The following is a 22214-nucleotide window of genomic DNA, read 5'->3' as shown; positions in this document are numbered from 1 at the left end:
CGGCTTGAAGCCTTTGCATCACTTCTAGGATTAGTGGCTGTCCGTGAAAATTGAACATTATGGAAAATGATTGAACGAAATCATTTCCATTGACGGACTGAGTTGGGGATCAGCAGTTACACAAGCGACCGCTAGCTTTAAGATGGTCAGAAGTTCATCCCTGCTGCCAGTGATGTTATTTCCAGCAATTCTTACATCACTAAAACGCATGCAACTTCCCCAGTTTATTGAGATATCTCCATAGAACTTGTTGAGACTCATGTCCATAAAGTCCAAGTGCACTAGACAAGAAAGATCCCAGATACGTTTCCAGTGAATCGATTTAAATGCTGGTGTGATCAGCTGAATGTAAAGCCAAGAAATGGAGCCCATTTTCAAGGATTGTCAAGACCCAAAAAAGTCGCCGAAAGAGGGGATGCCAAATTGGAACACCCACCGCTGTGAGAATATAAAAACCATACTAAAGTCAGAAGCATGATTTCGTGAAGAATAAAAAATCATATGGCACTCATAGCGGACCACCTTTGGAGATGGCTAGTGGATTATGACCAAAAAATGGCGAAAGAAAGTGCAGGATCACACCAGCACAATTAAGTCTCATCGTCCATGTGCAGTTCATATGATTAAACTGACACACCCCATCGACAATATATAAAAGCGTAGCCAGAGACCTATGAACAAATGCATCACAAGAAAGGCACTTCATGAATGCACATTATAGCACAAGAATAAGATCAGAGTATCATAATAACCACCAAAGTCAGAATAGACAGACTAGCTGCCTCATGCAATGAAGCATCTGTCCACATATCAAGAGCACCTCAGGAGAAAGTAAATTGTTTGTCGAGCAAAAATGACTCCCACGACCTTGGGCACTCATCTTTCATAAGAAGGCAACATAAAAAAGCAGAGACGTAAGGATCAAATAGTTGCAATAGAGTGAGACAGAAGCAACAAATCCACTCATGTGACTTTACCACTCGATCGATGGACTACGTGGATATGCACCAAGTGAATCGGCAGGAAGTCCACTGGGCACATCTTTAAGGAGCTAAGAATCTCTTTCACCATTTCGTACATCAGGACTTTCAAGTGCAGAAGGTCTCTGATTTGGAGAGCGACTCCTCTCATATTCGGCTTTCCGAGGACTCTGAGATGAACTGAAAATTAAGGAACTCCAATCAGATAAAATTCTCAACAAGAGGTGACCAAAAGAAGCATTAAAGGGAAATAAGGAGGGTCCTCACCTTGTGCATGATCCACTCCGACTTCGGTCCTCATCATCATACTTGGATGCCCTTCGGTCTCTGCGACGGTCAGGACTTGCGCTATAGCTCCTACTTCGGTGACGGTAACTCCTTTCCCTGTCTCTGTAACTGTCGCGATCATATCGTCCCCTCCTTCTACTGCGTCTTCTCCTCCTGTAATCACGGTCTCTATATTCATCTCTGTACCTGAAAATCCATTTTACTATCAGTTGCAGTAGAGAATGAGAGGGAATTACTTGCAACTCTTCAAGACGCAAGTACTCATTAAGATGGTTAAGGGTTAACTGCTACTTGCTGTCACATCAATGGATATTTTATTTTATTTATTTCACTACGCACAAAAGAACAAGGTGCAACAAGCTTAAATGTCACCTAATATCTGAACTGTTGGCAAAAAGGCGAAATCTAGAAACCAACACTCAATGGCATAATGGTAACTAGCCGAAAGAAATTAGCAACACCACATCGACAACTTATTTACTTGTTACAAGGATGTCACAGGAGTTCACAATTTCATGTGTGAACATCTTAGTTAAAGGCGACACGGTCACAATCCTGCTAGGATGTATCATCAAGTGCTGATGGAGTAAGTCCAAGTTCATAAGCTCTTCATCCAGCACAAATTTATAAATATAGATTTTGGGAAAGTGCAAAACAAGTCCTCAACGTTTAACCCATTGTCCAGCTGATCGATTGAGCTCTGAATCTTTTGGCAAGTGTTCAATCAATCCTAGTCTTGCAGCTGATACCATCTTTTCACTGGAAAATGAAACCCACTCAATTTTACATGAAATTAACTATGATGTTTTACTATAACACTGGATTTTGTAATTACGAGACTCGGAACCTAAATTTCATTTAAATTGAGGAAACATTGGACTTCAACTCAAACCCTAAAAATTTGGCCCTTCAATCATCAAATTGTTTTATTAGTCAGTTGATTCTCCTGACCAATTCTGTCACTATTGATTAGACTGATGTGTTGTATCCCTTGGTTATGGCCCAAATTATCTAGTTCCTCTTTCTCCAAAGTTATAAAAATAAGGACTGGTTGCTTAGCTGGCTTGAGCAACCATACTGTAACTGCACTTCCATCATTTTTCTGGAAATTGCATTTCCAAACTTAGTTGCTTAGATCTAAAGAAAAGGCAGGAAATTCCTATCCACTAACTGAACACCAATGAGTCAAATTTACTATGTGCGTGAGTGACTCTGGTTTTAGCATTCAGATTCAGCTGCAGAATTTCAGCTTTTGGGTTGTAACTCTATCTCTTGACATTGGTTTACTGTGAACAAATGTAATATACAGCAACCCAATTCTTTAAAAGTAAATGCCTCTAATGTCATTTAAATGTTAATATATATTATGATTTGTATCTTTGAAATGTATAGATATTTTCCATAAGCCATAAGATGCGTAATCACATCATTGTTAACAGCATTATGATTTCAATGGTAAATTGACCCTGCCGATTTTCTCATTCAATCAGGATCCCCATCAAAGTTTCAGCTACCTCTATAAATCCCAATCAAAGTTACAGCAACCATTATTAACTCTTGAAATGTAGAGATAAATGAATTGTGCAGCTAATTAACAGGCTTATGAAAGTATTAGAGGACCAAATATCTTAACCAATCCACAAAAATTACTTTGGAATTTCACCTCAAACCCAAATCAACAACTATAGGGAGTTACAGACAGTTGTCAACACATTAAACCCGAATTTATAATCAAGTGTAGAATTCTTCTCATTTTAGTATACATAGACACAATTTGCATAACTTTACTAACTTAACAAACTTAAACCAATTTGCATATACACAGTTTGTGTAACTTTACTAACTTAACAAACTTAAACCATACCTTGGATGAGGACTTTGACTTCTCGACCGCCTTCTTATCTTTGAAACTGGTTCAGCAATCCTCCCCTTATCACTATTGCGAAATAAGGGCCGAGCTCATCTGAAGAATTGGTAATAAGAAACTGACAGCTAAATTATTCAAGAAATCTACTTTTTCCTTTTCTTTAGGCCATCTTTTGCAGGTTATTTTGCAAAACGAATGCTCCACTGACAGAATCGTGCCAACAAGGTCATAGCAACTTGCACCATTCAAAGGTTTATTCCAAGAAAACTCAACTGGGTGCAATTGGAACCGGACCCTGAAACTCATTGTAGGATATGTCAACCGTGGCCAAACCTGGCATATCCTCAAAAATTGCGTATATAGGGCCCGAAAGATTGTTGTGTGAGAGGTCAAGTTTCAGTAGACTTTGCAGACTGCTGAATTGTGCAGGAATCTCGCCGATCAATGAATTATTGTTCAAGTCTAGCTCGGATAAGTGAGTCAGCATCCTGATCTGGCCAGGAATTTCTTGGCTTAACCGGTTGTTGCTCAGATCCAAGTGGAATAAGTCTGCCAACTGCCCGATACTCTCCGGGATAGACGAGTTTAATCTATTCCTGGACAAATCCAGTCTTTGAAGACCAGATAGTGATGCGATCTCGGGATTTATACTGCCAGAAAGTTGATTCCTGCTCAAGTTCAACCTCACCAAAGAGGTCAATTTCCTGAGTTCTTTTGGAATCTCGCCTATTAAACCATTGGAAGAAAGATCGAGTCCTTGTAGTTCAGTTGCATTTCCGATCTCAGAAGGCAAGCTACCGGTGATGTTGTTCCCAGCAATCCGTAGATCCCTCAAACGCCGACAACTTCCCCAGTTGACCAAGATCTCTCCGTGGAACTTGTTGAAACTCAAATCCATGAAGTCCAAGTTCGGGTAGACACCAAAACTGTCGGATATGTTTCCAGTGAGTTGATTCTCCTGGAGGCGTACCCTGAGTAAGCTCGTGCAATTTCTCATGCTTCCGGGAATGAAACCTGTGAGGTTGTTGCCAGCCATGGTGAGGTTTTGAAGTGATCCACCCCGGCACAAGTTATCTGGTATGAAGTCGGTGAACTGGTTCGTATCTAATTGTAGCACCACCAAGTTCATCAAATTCCCTAGGAATCCAGGAATGGAACTGGCAAGTTGGTTCTCACGGAGATATAAATATTCCAGGTCAGTCATATTGCCCAAAGAAGAAGGAACAGGACCACTGAGCTGATTCATACTCAGCTACAAATTGATCATAGCTCGGAGGTTTCCTAAATCATCAGGAATGTTACCAGAAAGCATGTTGCCATACAGATAAAGAAGGGTAAGCTCTGTCAAATTGCCTGATGTCGAGGGGATTGAACTAGTAAGATTATTGTAGTGTAGGGCGAGTTGACGAAGAAGTTTCAAGTTCCCCAGCTCTGGTGGGATAGAACCACTAAGTTCATTATCATATACATGGAGTTGGGTTAGTTTCGTCAATTTCCCAAATGTGGGAGGAATTGGCCCCATCAGGAAGTTGGTATCCATGTAAATCTCCTCCAAGTTTGTCAAATTCCCAATTTCAAGAGGAATGGGACCAGAAAATGAATTGTTATAGATGTATAGTCTAGCGAGGCTGCTCAAGTTTCCCAAGGAAGAAGGAAGAGATCCATTCAACTAGTTTGAGTACAGGGCAAGCTCGTTCAACAAACGGAACTGACCTATTTCATCAGGGATAGAGCCACTCAACTTGTTAGAGAGCAGATGTAGCACCTCAAGCTTCATGAGATTACTAATCTCCCGTGGTATTTTCCCGGATAATTGATTAAAGGAGAGGTCAAGGTAGGTGAGATTGGTCAAAAGACTGACTTGAGGCGGAATACCGCCGAAGAGTTCGTTTATGTACATGTCTATATAGGTAAGATACGGCAAAGATGAGAATGGGAATTCATTGAGTGTACCTCTAATATTCGAATTGGTGAGATTGATTCCAATCACACTTCTGGCTGGGTTACACGAGATTCCATACCAACTGTACGGGCTTGACACTGTTGCATTGGAGCCGGTAGCATTTTGAGGAGGGAGAGTCCATGAAAATAGAGAAGAGGTGGATAGGTTTTGGTTTAGAAGGCTGGATTTCCATTTGAGAAGGGCTTGTGCTTCTAGTGAGGAGGCATAAGCAGGAATGATGACAAAAAGCGCTGTGGAAAGGGCAAAGGAGGCTAGAAGATTCACTGGTGTTTCTGATCCTGGTGAACCCATGATTTCTTTTGCTTGTTCCGGAGGTTGATGATCAACCGTGAGGCATATATGTAAAGCTTGGTTACTCTGTTTCTGTCATTCTCCAAGTCCATTCGCAGAAGGCCAATCTTGAAAGATCTCCAATTTCCTGCTTGTTGAATGGTGCTGATTGTGATGGTTCAGACGTTAACAATATGGTCAATGTCTGTTAACGAGAAGTAGTCTGACCGTGTGTAGAGTTTCATATAGTTGGAACAATGTATTTGACTTTGACTCAAAGCTTCCCGAACTCTGTTCTCTTTAATTGGTGCTATCGCTGGTTTTCCTTGACGCGGGGGTGCCAACAGCCAGACACTGCTATTTTAAAGATGATGAATCGTTCATCAGTTATTTATAGGGAAGAAAATGAAGCCACTCACTATCGTCTTGCTCAGACTTTGTGACAGCAGAACACGAAATTTGACTTAGAGCGTCTACTCGATAAATTAAATAATTTTTTTAATACCAAGTGGATCTGCACTTTAGATGTTGTATATGGCCTAATTCTTCATTTCTGGAAGCACTTATGAGGGAATTGCCTTCCAAGCAATCGACTGGGAGAGATTGAAGATGAAGAGTAAGACACAGAATAAAGGACCTTCACGTTTAGTTTCTTTTTGAGCCTTTCTATGGTTTTAACCCATTGCTCTTTCCTTCTTGAGGAACGACCATGTTTCTTTGTAGCTTCTTGCTGAATCTGATTGATTATTTGAATAGTTTAGGTACCTCTTTTACTATGTGAATTTCGACTAGATATGCTCTCTAAAAGAAAAGCTGGAGGAAATGTACCTGTGTGGACCTTTTAACTGTACTTTTTTTTTGGTAAAGACCTTTTAACTGTACTTTGTTCAGGCAATACCTAAATAGGCTCACATCAAAGGGAAAAAGAAAATGAACAGTAAGGAAGAAACTTGTGCTGGTTTGGCTTTAAGATGCGTTCTTAAGATTGAAAATTGAGGTTCTGGTCTCTTTATGTCACAACGTTATTTATATAAGTGGGAAACTACCATGGAGTACATGGATTCTACGTCTTAAAACACCCTAAACTTTTATTTCCATATAAATCCATAGTTTAATAACACCTCTACTTAATCTTGCAGTTCAAAATTTACATTGCTCCAAATTTACGGCCTAATTCCTAAAATTACTCCGATTAGATGAACAACGAGTTTGATTACTTACCAAATGTTGTAAAACAAAGCTAATCGGGCTTGGCGAGATTCCTGTAGGGCGTAGATGCAAGCTTTTCTCTCTTTTCTTCCTTCCTTTTATTGTCACTATTTATGTTTGTTTTCGCTTTTACGCTTCACATGCATCTAATGAAGGAGAAAAGAGTGCAGATTACATCGGCCAATGCATGGTAAGGTAATGTAGGTTGAGCTTTTTCCTGTTAATTTGCTTCTCTCAAATTTTGTTGGGGTACAAATCTAATTTTAAAGGTGATTGGAGAATCTTCGTGAGGGTTTTGCTCTTGCAGGTGTCACAATTGTGCTCATTCAATTTTTTTACTTTAAACGACTAAAGTGTTGGGGACGTTGAACCTAGGTGCACACCACCAAAAGGCAAAACTGTAATAATAGATGGAGATTTCATTGCGTGTTTATTACTAAAGATGGATTTGGTGATCAATCATTGTTTTTATAATTACTTTTTTAGCGTGTTTTGATGATATATTTTGTTATTTAGAGCTTATTTTGTTTTGAAATTGTCTACTATTTCTCTCGATTTGCAGTTGGACTACATTATTTTTGTTTGTATTTTTGTGGGGATGAATGAAACGTTATCTTGACAAAAAAAAAAAAAAAAAGGTAAGAAAGAAAAACGGGCAATAGCAAACTTAGTCATAGTCACCGTCACCCTCCAAGTCTGTATTTATTATTTGGGGAACGACCCCATCCCTTCATAAAATAAAGGACGAAGCTTTTAATTAAAATAAACCATTTTCAGAAACGTATTAGTCGGATAAAACCTGACATTAATGAAAATAATCGTAAGGTCCAACATATCACGAATGTACCCAGCTGGATTTCCTTCAGAGTCGGTCTAATAAGCTTAATAAAAATAGCAAAATAGATCCTAAATTGAATCCATCACTCTCCTCTATTCTTAAAATCTGAAACGGTAATAAAAGGGCGAGCAAAAACCTGGCTCGGGTAAATGATAATCACCACTTCAAGTAACGAACGATGCAGTTGTACAATAGCATGCATATGCAGGAACTGCACCTCGTGAAATGACTGCAAGCATTGCGAGAAGGGCAACGGGAGCTAGAAGATCTCCTCCCTCTAAAACTTTTTGCCGATCCTTGATTTTCTGGTGTGGTTTTGGAGCATATATAAAGCTGCTCTGTCTCTGCCTTTGTTCTTTGATCCGTTCAGAAAAGGCCAGCTTTCAAAGATCTTCCATTTCAGGATTTTGAACGCTTCTGATCATGAAGTTTCAGCTATTGACAAACTGTCTATTTTGTTTATACAGAGCCCCAAGTATGCTGAAGTAAGTGGTTGACTTCACTCCACCTCGCTAATTGTTTTTTTTTTTTTTTTTTTTACCAATGGCAATGGGGGACATTCATTTGCTTGCTAAAATACCGACCTTTGACAACTGGAATGCTTATATCACGGGCTGATCGAACCTCTTGGACATGCTTTCTTTCGGGCCGTGACATTTGCATGACCAGGCAATAATTAGTGAGAAGAATATACGGAAGAAAAGTATACGGGAGTGGTTACGTCTCCACTTGGACTTTTAGATTGTAGCACCAGTAATTTGACCAAGATGGGTTTACTTTGACTTCTTCAAGACTTGGGCACTCCTAGCGCTTATGATTTCAATTTTTGCTTTTTGCTTAATTTAAATCTTGCAATTTGGCCATTTTAATTGTTTTTTTTTTTCAATTCAAAAATCCTGAAACTGAGATATGAAGCACATTCAAGAATTAAGATTGATTTGACCCCACTATCGAGAAGGTTGGGGGAATATAACTCACTATCTCGCTACACCTCGATTCAGATAGTTGTTATTTCATTTTGCTCCCCTATATTATTCATTTACAGAGTTTTCCGAAACCCTGATTTTACAATGTCAAGTTTTACTTAGATTGACTGAGGGCGGCATCAAACATTAGTCTACTATAATTTCTTGTTTCAAGTTCAGAAAACTCTGAACTCTCAGAGTCTATTTACCATTTTCCAGATGAAATACATGAGGGAAGCTGTTCCGACATGTTTTGCATAAGGCAATATAAGTTCACTATTGTGAAAAACAGAGAAGATGGTGGCAGTACAATGTAAATAATTTTTACTTCTATTGACAATGGAGTGAGGCCGAGCGACAATAGACCAACGTGATTTAATTCCCTCAAGATTTTGGAGGGCAGGATATCCTCTGCCTTATCACAATTGAAGTACAAGGTATTAGCAGAATAGAACTTGCATTCTTTCCAAGACAAAGCATTGTACTATAAAATCTCCTCTTGCGACAAAATTAGGATCAGTGATCTTCCTAATTTAAGCACTTTTAAGTTCAAAGCTCTAACGAAAACAAATTCTGTATTCCCTCTAGTGCCATATTCTTTTTGGAGCAATCAACAGCTTCTAAATTTCTAATAAAGACTCATGCCACATCAACACGCATGTAACAATAGGAACTGATTGAATGCACTCAAGGTTATGTTAACAAAGTAAGTAGGTTACACGAAACACACAATTATGACAGATGGCTGCGATTGAAAACAATTAGTTTCTGATTGCATGCACCCTGAAAAGATGCATGATTGAAACTCTTTGGCATGTATAAATGGACAAACAATGGACAAGAGTTAAGAGACTTCATATAAAAATTCCATTCCGATTTTACAAGGACACTTTGCTTTCAAGATGATAACACTAGATACATCATCAACTTTACATTGATATAAAAGTTGCATTTTCTAATATTTAACTTGACATGGTTACTTACCTTTCACTACCATGACACTGGTCTGATTAAGACCAGATACAAAAACAGTTTGAAATATCAGTTGAGTTCAGCTGTCTTCTCTCTACAAATGAAACTAGATGCCAGTAAGTTCTGGCTTTACCTTTTCCAAAAAAAAAAAAAAAAAAAAAAAAAAGGCAGTTCTATATTTACTTGAGCATGACCGAAATATAGTCCTCATCATCATGCTGATATGGATTAAACACCAAGTTCTTGTTGCCAGTCAAAATATTTATCCTAAATGCAAATAAAGTTAGCACATCAGTGAGAGAAACAATAGACTAAAAAAAGTTGAGACTAAATCAATTAGTTTAGACGACTCTGATTTTCCTTTAAGATCTTAGACCGCCTTGCGTGTGGTTGACAAAGTAGCATCATTTATCAGATGTTATCTTCTACAAATTGATCCATTAAACGGCTTGAATCTGTCACATGTCTCACGGCATCAATGGTTGTCTGTGAATTTTGAACACCATGGAAAATGGTTGAACGAGCTGATAGCACCTGAGAAATTGTTTCCATTGACGGCCTGAGTTGGAAATTAGCAGATACGCAAGCCATTGCAAGCTTGAAGATGGTCAGAAGTTCAGCCTCGATGCCTGGCGTGGGTGTAGGCAGGCGTGAATCCAGTATATTCCTCAAAACAACTGAGATCTCCATGTCGGCTAGAGCTAATAGAGATGAAATGCTATCACCCGGATGTCTTCCTTCGATCACCTCGATTGCCACTATTCCAAAGCTATACACATCGCATTTCTCTGTCACCTTCATTGTGTAAGCAAGCTCTGCACAAAGAGGGAGATATATGTATTAACACAAAGACATTGATTTAGCTCAACCTTCGAATCAAGATTTGATTTTAAAAATTTACCTGGAGCTACGTAACCATATGTGCCGACGACTGCATTCCAGTTTGATGTATCCAGCTTAAGAAGCTTAGCTGTGCCGAAGTCAGAAACATGCGCCTCATACTCGGAATCAAGCAGAATGTTATTACTGGAAATATCTCGATGAACAATTGGAGGGTTACAATCATGGTGCATATAAGAAAGAGCATAAGCCATGCCTTTTATGATATTCACCCTCTTGTTCCAATCCAACTCTTTAGCTTCTTCTTCATTGCTCAAGATTGTAGACAAGCTTCCTCTGTCCAAGTACTCATACACTAAGAAAGAGTGTCATGGATGGGAGCAAAAGCCTCCAAATTTCACAATATTGCTATGTCGAATTTCTATCAGAGCCCTGATCTCATTCAAAAAATCCTTTCGATCTATTTGCCCACCATCAACCATTTGATGGAGCTTCTTTACAACTACCGCATCACCTGATCTTAATTTTACCTTGAAGACACTTCCATAGCCTCCCCTTCCAATACAATAAATCTCATCAAATGAGCCGGTGGCTTCTATGATGTCTTCATATAAGATCTTTCCATCATACTTTGATAGAGAAAAGACTTCAGTTGTCTTGGGTGCTAGTTCTGCTGTTGGATGGAACTTCTTTCTATAGAAAATGAAGTATATTCCCAAGAAAATAAACAGAAGAACTGCTCCTAGTAAAGGAAACACAATAAGAAACACTCTGCCTCCCGCTAGAGAGCTTTCCCTATCCACCACCACTTGATTACATGGCTCAAGTCCTTCAACATTTCCACACAATCCACTGTTGCCTTCAAACGCGTATTTTGTTGCATTTTGGAATGCTGTGGTGTTGGGGATAGGACCCTTAAACTTGTTGTGAGAGATGTCCACCTCCATCAAACCTCGCATATCCTTGAAAGACTTGTATATGAGCCCAGAAAGATTATTGTGTGAAAGGTCAAGTTTCATTAGGCTTTGCAACTTGCTGAATTGAGCTGGGATCTCACCGCTTAACAAGTTATAACTCAAGTTTAGCTCAGATAAATGAATTAGCATTCCTAATTGCCTTGGAATATCTTGGCTCAGCTGGTTATTGCTCAGATCCAAGTGGATTAATTTTGAAGAAAGCCCGATAGCCTGCGGGATAGACATGCTTAATCTATTCCTCGACAAATCCAACTTTTCAAGACCAGGTAGTGACACAATATCTAGACTTATTCAGCCAGAAAGCTGGTTCCTACTTAGATTCAAATTCACCAAAGAACTCAATTTTCCAAATTCTTTGGGAACCTCGCCTAGTAAACCATTGGAAGAGAGATCAATTGCACCCAGTTGAGTCATGCTTCCGATCTCAGGAGGCAAGCTACGAGTGATATTATTTCCAGCAATTCTTATATCACTTAAATGCATGCAACTTCCCCAGTTTGTTGAGATTTCTCCATAGAACTTGTTGAAACTCAAGTCAATAAAGTTCAAGTTGGGGTAGATATCAAAGATCTCAGATATGTTTCCAGTCAATTGGTTTCTCTCAAGGTGTAGTCTGATTAAGCTTGTGCAATTTCCCAAGCTTCTAGGTATAGAACCAATTAATGTGTTGCCACTCATTGAGAGCTTTTTGAGTGATCCACCTTGGCACAAGTTCTTTGGTAAGGAGCCAGTTAACCTGTTGTCATCCAATTGCAGCTCTATCAAGTTCATCAAATCCCCTAAGGATCCAGGAATTGAACCAGAAAGTTGATTCTCACGGAGGAACAAATGTAATAGGTTGGTCAAGTGACCCAAAGAAGAAGGAATTGGGCCAGTGAGTTGATTTTTACTCAGCTGTAAGTCAAGCACAGCACGGAGATTTCCTATCTCATCAGGAATGTGACCGGAAAGCTGGTTATTGTAGAGATAAAGAAGGGTAAGCTTCGTCAAATTGCCCAATGTCAGTGGGATTGAATTGGTGAGACTATTATTGTAAAGGCTCAACAAGCTAAGAAGGTTCAAATTCCCTAGCTCTTGGGGGATGGAACCATTAAGGTTATTATCAAATAATTACAGCTCTCTCAATTTGGTTAACTTCCCCAAAGTGGAAGGAATTGGTCCTGTTAGGGAGTTGGAATTCATGTGGAGCTCTTCCAAATTTGTCATATTTCCTATTTCAGGAGGAATAGAACTAGAAAGGGAGTTCTTGTAGAGATATAAAGTAGCTAATTTGCTTAAATTACCCAATGTGGAAGGTATGAGTCCATTCAATTGATTCGAATACAACGCGACCTCATTGAGCAGATGCAACTGCCCGATTTCTTGGGGAATGGAGCCATTTAACTCATTAAAAACTAGGTGCAAGACCTTCAGTTTCGTTAAATGACCGATCTCTAGTGGTATTTTCCCCGAGAACCGATTGTTAGAGAGGTCGAGATAGGTGAGATTGCTTAGGAGACTGATTTGAGATGGAATAAGGCTAGAGAGACTATTTACACTCAAGTCCATGTACATGAGATCAGACAAAGATGAGAATGGAAATTCGTTGAGTGTACCTTTGACACCGGCACTGGTGAGATTTATTTTGATCACGCTTCCGACCCGATTGCAGGAGATGCCATGCCAAGCACACGGAATCATGGTCGAATTGGAACCGATGGCATTATGAGGAGAGGGAGTCCAGGAAGAGAGGGAAGAAACCGAATGGTTGCCAAGACTGGACTTCCAATTGAGGAGGGCTTGGGCTTCTGTAGGGGATGCTTGAGTAGGAAGTGGAATGACAAAAGTGGTGAAAAGGGCAAGGGCAGCCATAAAGCTCATCACCCTCTTGAATTTTGGTGAAGAATCCATGGATTCTTCTTGTTCTTCGTTTGCTTTTTGGTTCTGGTAAGTTGGTTTTCTTTGTTCCTGAGCAATGAGTGACGCTTTAAATGCTTGTGAGAGCTCCCCTTCCTATCAGCTTCCCTTATAATAATGGGAATGCAATAACGACCTTTATTTTACCGAAGACTTAGAAAATGTACGTTGGATGTATTTTCGGTTCCATCAAGACTCTGGAGCTTTCTCCGTTCGGTCTTCTTTGATGACTTTTTGACTTGCATTGGTCCCCACAGTCCCCATGTCGGAATTTGGTCCCAATCGTTGTGCGAAATCCAGAGAATTTGACAGAGAAGTCATTGAGGAGAGTGATATATTTTAACTTGTTTCACACATAAAACAATTCTAAGCACGCAAGGGAAGCCTTCTCACTCGGCATTAATGAAGTCAAATCTTGTCTCGATTTTGACCCGTTCTTGCAGAAACGACAGATAATCGAGCTAATGAGTCTGGACCACACCCATGTGCAAACTCACATCAATCGAAGGGAAAATTGAAGAAGAGAAATCGAAATTGTCTATGGCCTGCTTGTTCCAACCTTTTCTGATAAATGACAAGGTGGCTGTGGAGGCCCGCATTTATTGATATTTATTGATTATCAAGTTCTTCATCATTGCCGGTCTCTTTGGGCCTACGTTAGAAAAGCCGATCCTGAAGTGGCAGCTCAAGAGGTTGTTCAACCAGGAGTTCTTGGGGCGGGCGTCCTGAAGATTTTATCGTTAGAGAAGGCGATTGTTAGCGAATTACTTCAATCCAGCTTCTGCCGAGGGCGATGAGTGCCTGCGTGAGGATGTGAAATCGTAGAATGCTGTGCACACGGTTTAAAGTTCGCTGATGGGGAGGGTGCAAAACTGAATCACGCAGTTCGTAGTTTTGCAAAACTGCAGACACTTTTTGAATATCTTTCCATTTTCGTCTTTTCCTAAATTGTTCAAATTGTTCCACTCTTGTGCAAGCTCGCTGGTGAGGTTGTTGTCAAGGAGGTGATGCAGAGTGAAGGAGGAGGCGTAAGCAAGACGAAAAGAAACACAAAAAGGAAAAAGGAAGAAAAGAAAAAAAACAAAGTGCTTAGAGGAAAATACCCCTAGCCACAAATAAAATTTGGTTGATTGTAAGTTGAAGCCTTCATTTGAGATGATGCCTACTTTAGGTTGTTTGATAAAATGATTGTACTTCATACTCTTATTTGAAATTTACCCTTATTTTATTATACTTGAAAGTAGATGAATATTCACAATTAGAGTCTGTTTGTTTAAAGGAAATCTATAATGAAAATTATTTTTCAACTTTCTGGTATTTATATGACAAAAAAACTAATCAAATTGTGGATAAAGTTTTTCATGGATTGAAACCTGACTATTTGACTTGAAAATAACTTTCATAAAAAATATTTTTTACCATGAAATTCTCAGTACAATGAAAGGACCCTCGTTTCAAATAATTTACCTTTCTTGAGCTCTGTAGGTGGGCTCAATTATTGAGAAAGAGCGCGCTGTGATTATTTTGGAATTTTGAAGTGCTCAATTATTTAAGAGACTATCAATCCTAAAAGGGCAGAGAGAAGCATAATCAATACTTAATCACAATAGACATCGTGTGGTGTGGCCCAAATATTTTAAAGATTTAGTCCTAATTTAGTTAATGACGGAGTGCTTCATTTTTTATTGCTTTTATCCTTTCTAAAGGGCTATAATTTTCAACGATATTGCCAATCGAGACCCTGAAATCCTAATAGAAAATAGAAATCTATATGAGCTCAAGCTACTAGTGAGCTAATCCCGTTTATCTACTTTTAAAAGGCTAATATTGACCAATTGGAACAAAATTAAGGCATCTCAAGGTATTTTTTTAGCTTGGGAGAAAGATAAGTTTTCACTACAATAAATAAATCTATGATTTTGTCGTATTTGGAATAATCAATATCATAGTGAAATGAAATAGTATGTTAATTTTGGACACTTGGATTTATTACTCCTAGATAGGACGATAAGATCACAACCAACTATAGTTGAAATTTCTTTTTGATTCTGGAAATTTACCATCACAGGACTTTATTCCTATTTTTTGTGCACAAATAGAATCTCGCATTGGACGTTTCCCTATTCCCTAGCTAATTGCTCTTTTTTTTTTTCTTTTGGTAAAAAATCATCAAAAAACTTAAATTATACAACTGTGACACATTTATTTTGAATTTTTTTTATCATGATATAAAAAATCCAAATTATGCCCATCATAACATAATTATCTAAAAATTTTCTTGTGACATAAAAATCCCAAACTTGTACTTATATGACATATTTATCCTCCGTCAAGATTTTTCATATAATTTTTTAGCTAAAACAACATGACTTTTATTTCATTTAAATGACATGGGCGCAATGTCAATACTATTTGTTTTTAGCATCCATATAGGTAGATTTCTTAGAGGATAAGTGTATCACGCAAGTATTGTTGGGAAAATATGGTTTCGAAATGGGTTGAACAATGAAATCGGATTGAGTAAAACAACTCGGACTTTGAGGCGTGATATCACTTTCTTTAAGGATTTATTTGCCCCCACAATGTTACTAATGGTCACCGCAAAAATCCTCCATGATACAACAAAGTCTCGGATGAGAATACTAGATAGCAATTCTAGTATTTCTCCGGATCTCTCTAGGAAAACAATCGAAAATTGGCTACAGTTTTTTTAGAAAGAAGACTCGAAAAATGACCACCATTTTCTTTCCGAAAAATGACAAGTATATATATGAAACAATCTTGCAACTCTTCGTGAAAATTGCGAACAAACACGTCTTTAGAAAATTGTTCAGATAAACAAATGCGACTCTTCGAAAGAAGTCGAAAAACGAACAATTGCAATCCTTCGGAAAAAGTTAAAACCGGATAAGTAATTTTCCAAAGGTTGTCTTGAAAAGACACAAACAAAATTCGGAATAATTTAATTTTTTTTAAATAGAATTTCGAATTTTCATTTATATTTCATTTCCAAAATTCTCAAATTAAAAGGCAACCTTTGAACTAAAAACTAAAAAATAAAAAATAAATAAATAGCAAGGGATTAATGCTAATTAAACCGCGGGCGCGCAAAGTGCGCAGTGCGCAAATAATCGCGTATCCGCACGCGGGTATGGTGGGGTCTAGCCCCACCCAATCATTCCTTTAACTACAAAAAGGAAATTCTACATTTTTAAAGGCGACTCCACTTCGCTCCCACCTTTCATGTGGGACAAACTAAAAGCATTCATTTTGTTTTAACAAACAAAATTCCAACAATCCCCCACTTTGTTTGTAAAACAAAGATTTCAAAATAAAACTTTAAAAAGTTTCAAGTATGATTAATATACATACATAAAGGTCTCTTTCGAGTTAAACCTTTACTTAGTGCAAGTATATCAAAGCTCTATCAAGCTCTATCAAAGTGACAAGTAGCTTGGCTTTAAACTTGTACTTTTATGTAATAGAACCGGACATACCACACATACACTAACCTCTTGGATTTTTGGATGACTTTTTTTTCTTTTCCTTTTCCTTTTTGTCAAGAGGTACCCTCATGATAGCTGTTAAATTAAGAGGCACCTATCACGAATCGAGATCTTGAAATTACTCAGGATCTAATCGAGTCATAAGATTCGGTCGAGTGTCTTAAATTGGTATTTCAAGATAATGACGAGTTTTGTCAAAAATACTGTGAAATAAGAACGTCGAGTGAGATTATTATAAAATATGGGCTTAAAGAAAGAGAATTCTAAATAAACAATAGAGGCCCAGCCCAGTATACTTCCTCAGCCCAAATAAGCTTCAATAGTCTTCTTCTTCCTCTTGCTGCTGCATCTTAAATAGAAGAAAGACGAGAAATCAGAGCCTTGAGGAACCGAGAGGAAAAAGGGAGAGGGAAATCGCTGTGGTTGGTTGGAAAACATTAATTAATGCCGGAATACGCCTCTTGCATGTGATTGGTAAGCGTTTCCTCGTTGTTTTTTTTTTCCTCTTGCATGTTAGTTCTTGCTCGAGGAGTTAATGTCGTAGCCCCAGCTGTGTTGGCTTCGCCGGTGACGCTTTGGCCGAGATGTCGCTTAGATCTCAAACAGGATACTAAAATACTAAGAATCAATAACTTAGCATATGCAATTTGTCAAGCTTCTTGGAATAGAACCCAAACATTGAGTCTAGTGGAGGAATACATATTTCAGGTCTGTCACGTTACCGAAAGAAGAAGGAACCAGTCAAGTGAGCTGCTTTTCGCTCTGCTCTAAGTCAAGCCTGGAGGTTTCGTGTCTCATTATGAATGTTACTGGGAAGCTGGTTACCCAGGAGAGAAACCGAAGGGTAAGCTTTGCCAAGTTGCCTAAAGACGGCAAGATTGAAAGGTTTACATTATTATTGTAAAGGCTCAACCATCGAAGAAATTTCAAATTCCCTTGCTCTGGTTGGATGGAACCTGTAGGTTCATTATGGAGTGGGAAGTGCACTTGGTGGAGTGACCTAAGACAGTGAAAATGGCTGGGGAGCTAGAAGCATGATGATTGTCTTGAAGCCTTGGGAATTTATGGCCTTTTTTCTCTTTTTGTCTGGATGTTGATTTTTCTCAGGACCAAGGGGAATGCTTAAAGACTTTCCCTTGATCTAATTTTCCTATTTGGCAATGGAAATGGATCAACAAGCATCAACTTTTGTGGATCACATGGTTGTTGATGCTATCTGGCATGATGAAAAGGTTGACTGTTGCCAACAAATGGTTCTTTCTTGACATTGCATATTGCCTGTTGCCTTTCTTCTAAGATATGCAGCGCATTCAAGATTTGAGATTGAATTAACCCAATTACTTGGTAAGGTTGCGCAACATATCTAATTGTCTCGCTATGCCTTGAGTTGAATGGTTGTTACTTCATTTTACCACCCGCACTCTCCATTGACATGGTTTTCTGAAACTACAATCTTACAAAGTTGGGTTTTATTTGAGATTGATCGAGGGCAGGGTCAAACGTTGGTATACTATGGTTTCCTATTTTAATTTCACAATACTCTGAGCTCTCAAAAATATGTTTACTTTTTTCCAGATAAAAGTACATGAGAGAACTGTTCTGACATGTTTTGCGCAAGGCAATATAAGTTCTCTGTTTTCGAAAACAGAAAAGATGGTTTGTGGTGAGCTAAAACATGACTGAGTTTTATTTGTATTTGACGATGGAACGAGGCCCAGGAAAAATGAACTAGCATGGTTTAAATCCCTCAAGATTTTGGAGGGCATCGTTTCGTCTGCCTTCAGGCTCTTGAAGTATAAGGTAATAACAGAACCGAACTTGCATTTCTTTCTGAGATAAAGCATTGTACCATAGAATCTGCCCTCAAGATAAAATGATGATAAGATCTTCCTATTTAAGCACTTTCAAGTTCAAAGCTCTATTGAAAATAAAGTCTGGATTTCCTCTAGTGCCATATTTCTTTTGGAGCAATCAAAAGCAACTAAACTTCTAATACGTACCCACGCCATAACAACATGCAGATAGCACTCCGAATAGGAGCTGATTGAACAAACTATGTTATGTAATAGCGTGGTACTAAGTTACACGAAATATAACGTTGGAATATTGGCCCACATTGCTTGACAAGGGGTTTTTTTATGCTTTTTATATTCTTGTGTTGTCCCTGCATTTATTAGCTTAAATTTTTGGATTGTATTTTTTAACGTGGTATTAGAGCTCGTGCTATTTATTTCACATGTATGTTTGCAAGAATGGGGGTGTTGATATCATCCCATATGGCTCGATAATATCTAACAAACATGGTTCATGGCTGCAATTAGAACATTTAGTTTCTGATTGAATGCACTCTGAAAAGATGGGTGATTAAAACTTTTCTGCATGTAAGAGGATTTTATATCCACACAAATCCACCATGAACCTTATAAAAGGACTAAAAAAGGACAAGATCTCAGAGACCTAATAAAAATATTCGGTTGCGACTTTACATGGACCCTCTGCTTTCAAGATGATAACGCTAGATACATAAGCAACTTTACAATGTTACGAAATTCATACTTTACAACTCTAATTAGACATGGATACATAGTTTTCGCTGCGACGATACTAGTATGATTATTAATAGATGCAGAAACAGTTTGGAATATCTCCAGTTCAGCTGTCCTCTCCAGAAATGAAACTAGATGCCAGGAAGTTCAGGTTTTGCTCCTTCCAAAACAAAAGGCTGTTCTATACTTGGCCATGGACGACTTGTGTCCTCATCCTCATGCTGGTACCCTAAACACGTACCCTTGTTTCCGGTCAAAATATTTCTCCTAAATGCAAGTACAGTTAACAGAATAGTGAGCGAAACAATAAATTAGAAAAAGCTTGAAACTTAATTGATTAGTTTAAACGACAGTGTTTTTTTTATTAAAGACCAGACCTTCTTGCATGTGGTTGACAGAGCAAATTCGTTATCAGACGATATCTTCTACGAATTGATCCAGTGCACGGCTTGGATTTGTTGCATCTCTCACAGGATCAGTGGGCTTCTGTGACTTTTGAACTCCATCAAAAATGGTTGAACGAGCTGATAGCACGTGAGAAATCTTTTTCATTGACGGCCTGAGTTGGGGATTATCAGATATGCAAGCGACTGCAAGCTTTAGGATGGTCAGAAGTTCATCCTTAATGCCTGGCATGGGCGTTGGCAGGCGTGAATCCAATATATTCTTCAAAACTACTGAGATCTCCATGCCGACCGGAGCTAATAGAGATGAAAGACTATCACCCGGATGTCTTCCTTTGATTACCTCGATGGCTACTATTCCAAAGCTATACACATCGCATTTCTCTGTCACCTTCATTGTGTAAGCAAGCTCTGCACAAAGAAGGAGATATATGTGTTAGCACAAATACATTGCTTTAGCTAAACCGTTGGATCAAGAGTTGATTTTAGAAATTAACCTGGAGCTACGTAACCATATGTGCCGACGACTGCACTCCAGTTTGATGTGTCCAGCTTAAGAAGCTTAGCCGTGCCAAAGTCAGAAACATGCGCCACATACTCCGAATCAAGCAGAATGTTGTTACTCGAAATATCTCGATGAACGATTGGAGAAATACAATCATGGTGTATATAGGACAGAGCATGAGCCACGCCTTTTACTATATTCACCCTCTTGTTCCAGTCCAACTCCATGGCTTCTTCTTCATTACTCAAGATTGTAGACAAGCTTCCTCTGTCAAAGTACTCATACACCAAGAATGAGTGTTGTGGATGCGAACAAAAGCCCTCTAGTTTCACAATATTGCGGTGTCGAATTTCCGTCAATACCTTAATCTCATTCAAAAATTCCTTTTGATCTATTTGCCCACTATCAGCTGTTTGATAGAGCTTCTTTACAGCTACTATATCACCTGATCTTAATTTGGCCTTGAAGACACTTCCATAGCGTCCCCTTCCAATACAGAAAATCTCATCAAAAGCCCCGGTGGATTCTATGATGTCTTCATATAAGATCATTCCACCATACTTTGATTGAGAAAAGACTTTAATTGTCTTGCTTGATAGGCCCGCTTTAGGATGGAACTTCTTTCTAAGGAAAATGAAGAATATTCCAAAGAAAATAAACAACACTACTCCTAGCAGAGGAAACACAATAAGAATAACCCTGCCTCCCGTTGAAGAGTTTTCCCTATCCACCACCGCTTGATTACATGGCTCAAGTCCTCCAACATTTCCACACAATCCGCTGTTGCCTTCAAACGCTTCTTTTGTTGCATTTTGGAATGCTGTGGTGTTGGGGATGGGACCCTCAAACTTGTTGTGAGAGATGTCCACCTCCATCAAACCTCGCATATCCTTGAAAGGCTCGTATATAAGGCCGGAAAGATTATTGTGTGAAAGGTTGAGTTTCACTAGGCTTTCTAGCTTGTTAAATTGAGCTGGGATCTCACCAAGAAAGGTTGAGTTTCACTAGGCTTTCTAGCTTGTTAAATTGAGCTGGGATCTCACCACTTAACAAGTTATGACTCAAGTCTAGCTCGGATAAATGAGTTAGCATTCCTAATTGCCCTGGAATATCTTGGCTCAATTGGTTGTTGCTCAGATCCAAGTGGATTAATTTTGAAGAAAACTCGATAGTCTGCCGGATAGACATGCTCTATTCCTTGACAAATCCAATTTTTGAAGACCAGGTAGCGACACAATATTTGGACTTATTCGTCCAGAAAGCTGGTTCCTACTTAGATTCAAATTCACCAAAGAAGTCAATTTTCCGAATTCTTTCGGAAGCTCACTGATATAGCTAGTATAAGTACCTAGAGGGGGGTGAATAGGTATATAAAGGATTTTTCTCGATAATTGCACAATACTAGACAGTTGATAGATTTGAGACAAACGATAATCAAAGTAAGACTCGAGAGGAGAGAAAATTGAACACGCGGTTTATAGTGGTTCGGCTTATATCAAGCCTACGTCCACTCTTCTGCACTGACAGCCTATTGGCTGGATTCCACTATGAACAAAGAGATGTTACAATGTTGTTCTTCCTTGCTTTCACGGTGTAGATGATCTACCACACTCGCTCAAGGTATCACTAAGTATGAACACTCTTTGTGAGTACAATTTCGCTCAAAATGTATCGACTGATAATCAAGGTGCTTCAGACTCTGGAATTTCTCTTTCGATCATGCACTAAAGTAACTAAACGTCTTCCTTTTATACTCCTTTATGCCATCATACCCGTTGGCACTTACCAAAGGAATTCCTCCAATCTACCCGTTGGACGGAATCAATTAAGAAGATCATTCGAGCTATTAAAGGAACTCGACGATAGCCCATCAATCCCGTTCGCCCATACAATCGGGATCTTGGTTTCCAAGAATAGAACCTTCCAAGAATATTTCGTCGATCATCGGATCTTCAAACGATCTTGATTAAGAATAAAAGAATCCGTTATATTTATCTAGCCAAGAGATCTTCTCCAGAGGATAGGACTAAATCCTCCACTAAATACTTCGGCCTGATTGCCTTCGTCTTTGGATTAGAAACACCGTCAATGAGAATAGTCTCGAGTCTTGAGTGATGAGTCTTGAGTATTGAGTCTGGTGATCCGAAAGTCTTCGACTCAAAATAGAAGATCTGTACTTATCCAGACT

General features: G+C 38.8%; 4 protein-coding genes and 1 long non-coding RNA gene across 5 annotated transcripts; 1 reads left to right on the top strand and 4 right to left on the bottom strand.

Annotated features, from left to right (window-relative positions):
- Positions 1-643: 643 nt before the first annotated feature.
- LOC120294899 (MDIS1-interacting receptor like kinase 2-like) lies at positions 644-4444 on the bottom strand. The gene is made up of 3 exons (XM_039315827.1): positions 3133-4444; positions 1248-1454; positions 644-1160 (listed from the first exon to the last, which is right to left on the bottom strand). The coding sequence occupies exon 1, from the start codon at positions 4379-4381 to the stop codon at positions 3404-3406; it is 978 nt and encodes a 325-aa protein (XP_039171761.1). The 5' UTR covers positions 4382-4444; the 3' UTR covers positions 644-1160; positions 1248-1454; positions 3133-3403.
- Positions 4388-5389, bottom strand: LOC120294245 (MDIS1-interacting receptor like kinase 2-like). Its single transcript, XM_039314233.1, has 2 exons — positions 4818-5389; positions 4388-4763 (listed from the first exon to the last, which is right to left on the bottom strand). The coding sequence occupies exons 1-2, from the start codon at positions 5387-5389 to the stop codon at positions 4388-4390; spliced, it is 948 nt and encodes a 315-aa protein (XP_039170167.1).
- A 3825-nt stretch (positions 5390-9214) lies between these two features.
- LOC104451186 (MDIS1-interacting receptor like kinase 2) lies at positions 9215-10621 on the bottom strand. Its single transcript, XM_010065907.3, has 2 exons — positions 10254-10621; positions 9215-10167 (listed from the first exon to the last, which is right to left on the bottom strand). Exons 1-2 carry the CDS (start codon positions 10444-10446, stop codon positions 9764-9766), a joined length of 597 nt encoding a protein of 198 aa, XP_010064209.2. The 5' UTR covers positions 10447-10621; the 3' UTR covers positions 9215-9763.
- A 6674-nt stretch (positions 10622-17295) lies between these two features.
- LOC120294900 lies at positions 17296-17919 on the top strand. The gene is made up of 2 exons (XR_005552247.1): positions 17296-17415; positions 17534-17919. It is a non-coding gene; the product is annotated as an uncharacterized LOC120294900 (long non-coding RNA).
- A 1230-nt stretch (positions 17920-19149) lies between these two features.
- Positions 19150-21347, bottom strand: LOC120286310 (MDIS1-interacting receptor like kinase 2-like). Its single transcript, XM_039315826.1, has 4 exons — positions 21070-21347; positions 20019-21011; positions 19495-19932; positions 19150-19384 (listed from the first exon to the last, which is right to left on the bottom strand). Exons 1-3 carry the CDS (start codon positions 21212-21214, stop codon positions 19529-19531), a joined length of 1542 nt encoding a protein of 513 aa, XP_039171760.1. The 5' UTR covers positions 21215-21347; the 3' UTR covers positions 19150-19384; positions 19495-19528.
- Positions 21348-22214: the final 867 nt, after the last annotated feature.

The sequence above is a fragment of the Eucalyptus grandis genome, chromosome 6 (genome assembly GCF_016545825.1).
Source record: "Eucalyptus grandis isolate ANBG69807.140 chromosome 6, ASM1654582v1, whole genome shotgun sequence".
NCBI classification, from domain to species: Eukaryota; Viridiplantae; Streptophyta; class Magnoliopsida; order Myrtales; family Myrtaceae; genus Eucalyptus; species Eucalyptus grandis.
Note: the sequence above shows the minus strand (reverse complement) of the source record. Positions and strands in the feature narration are given on the sequence as shown.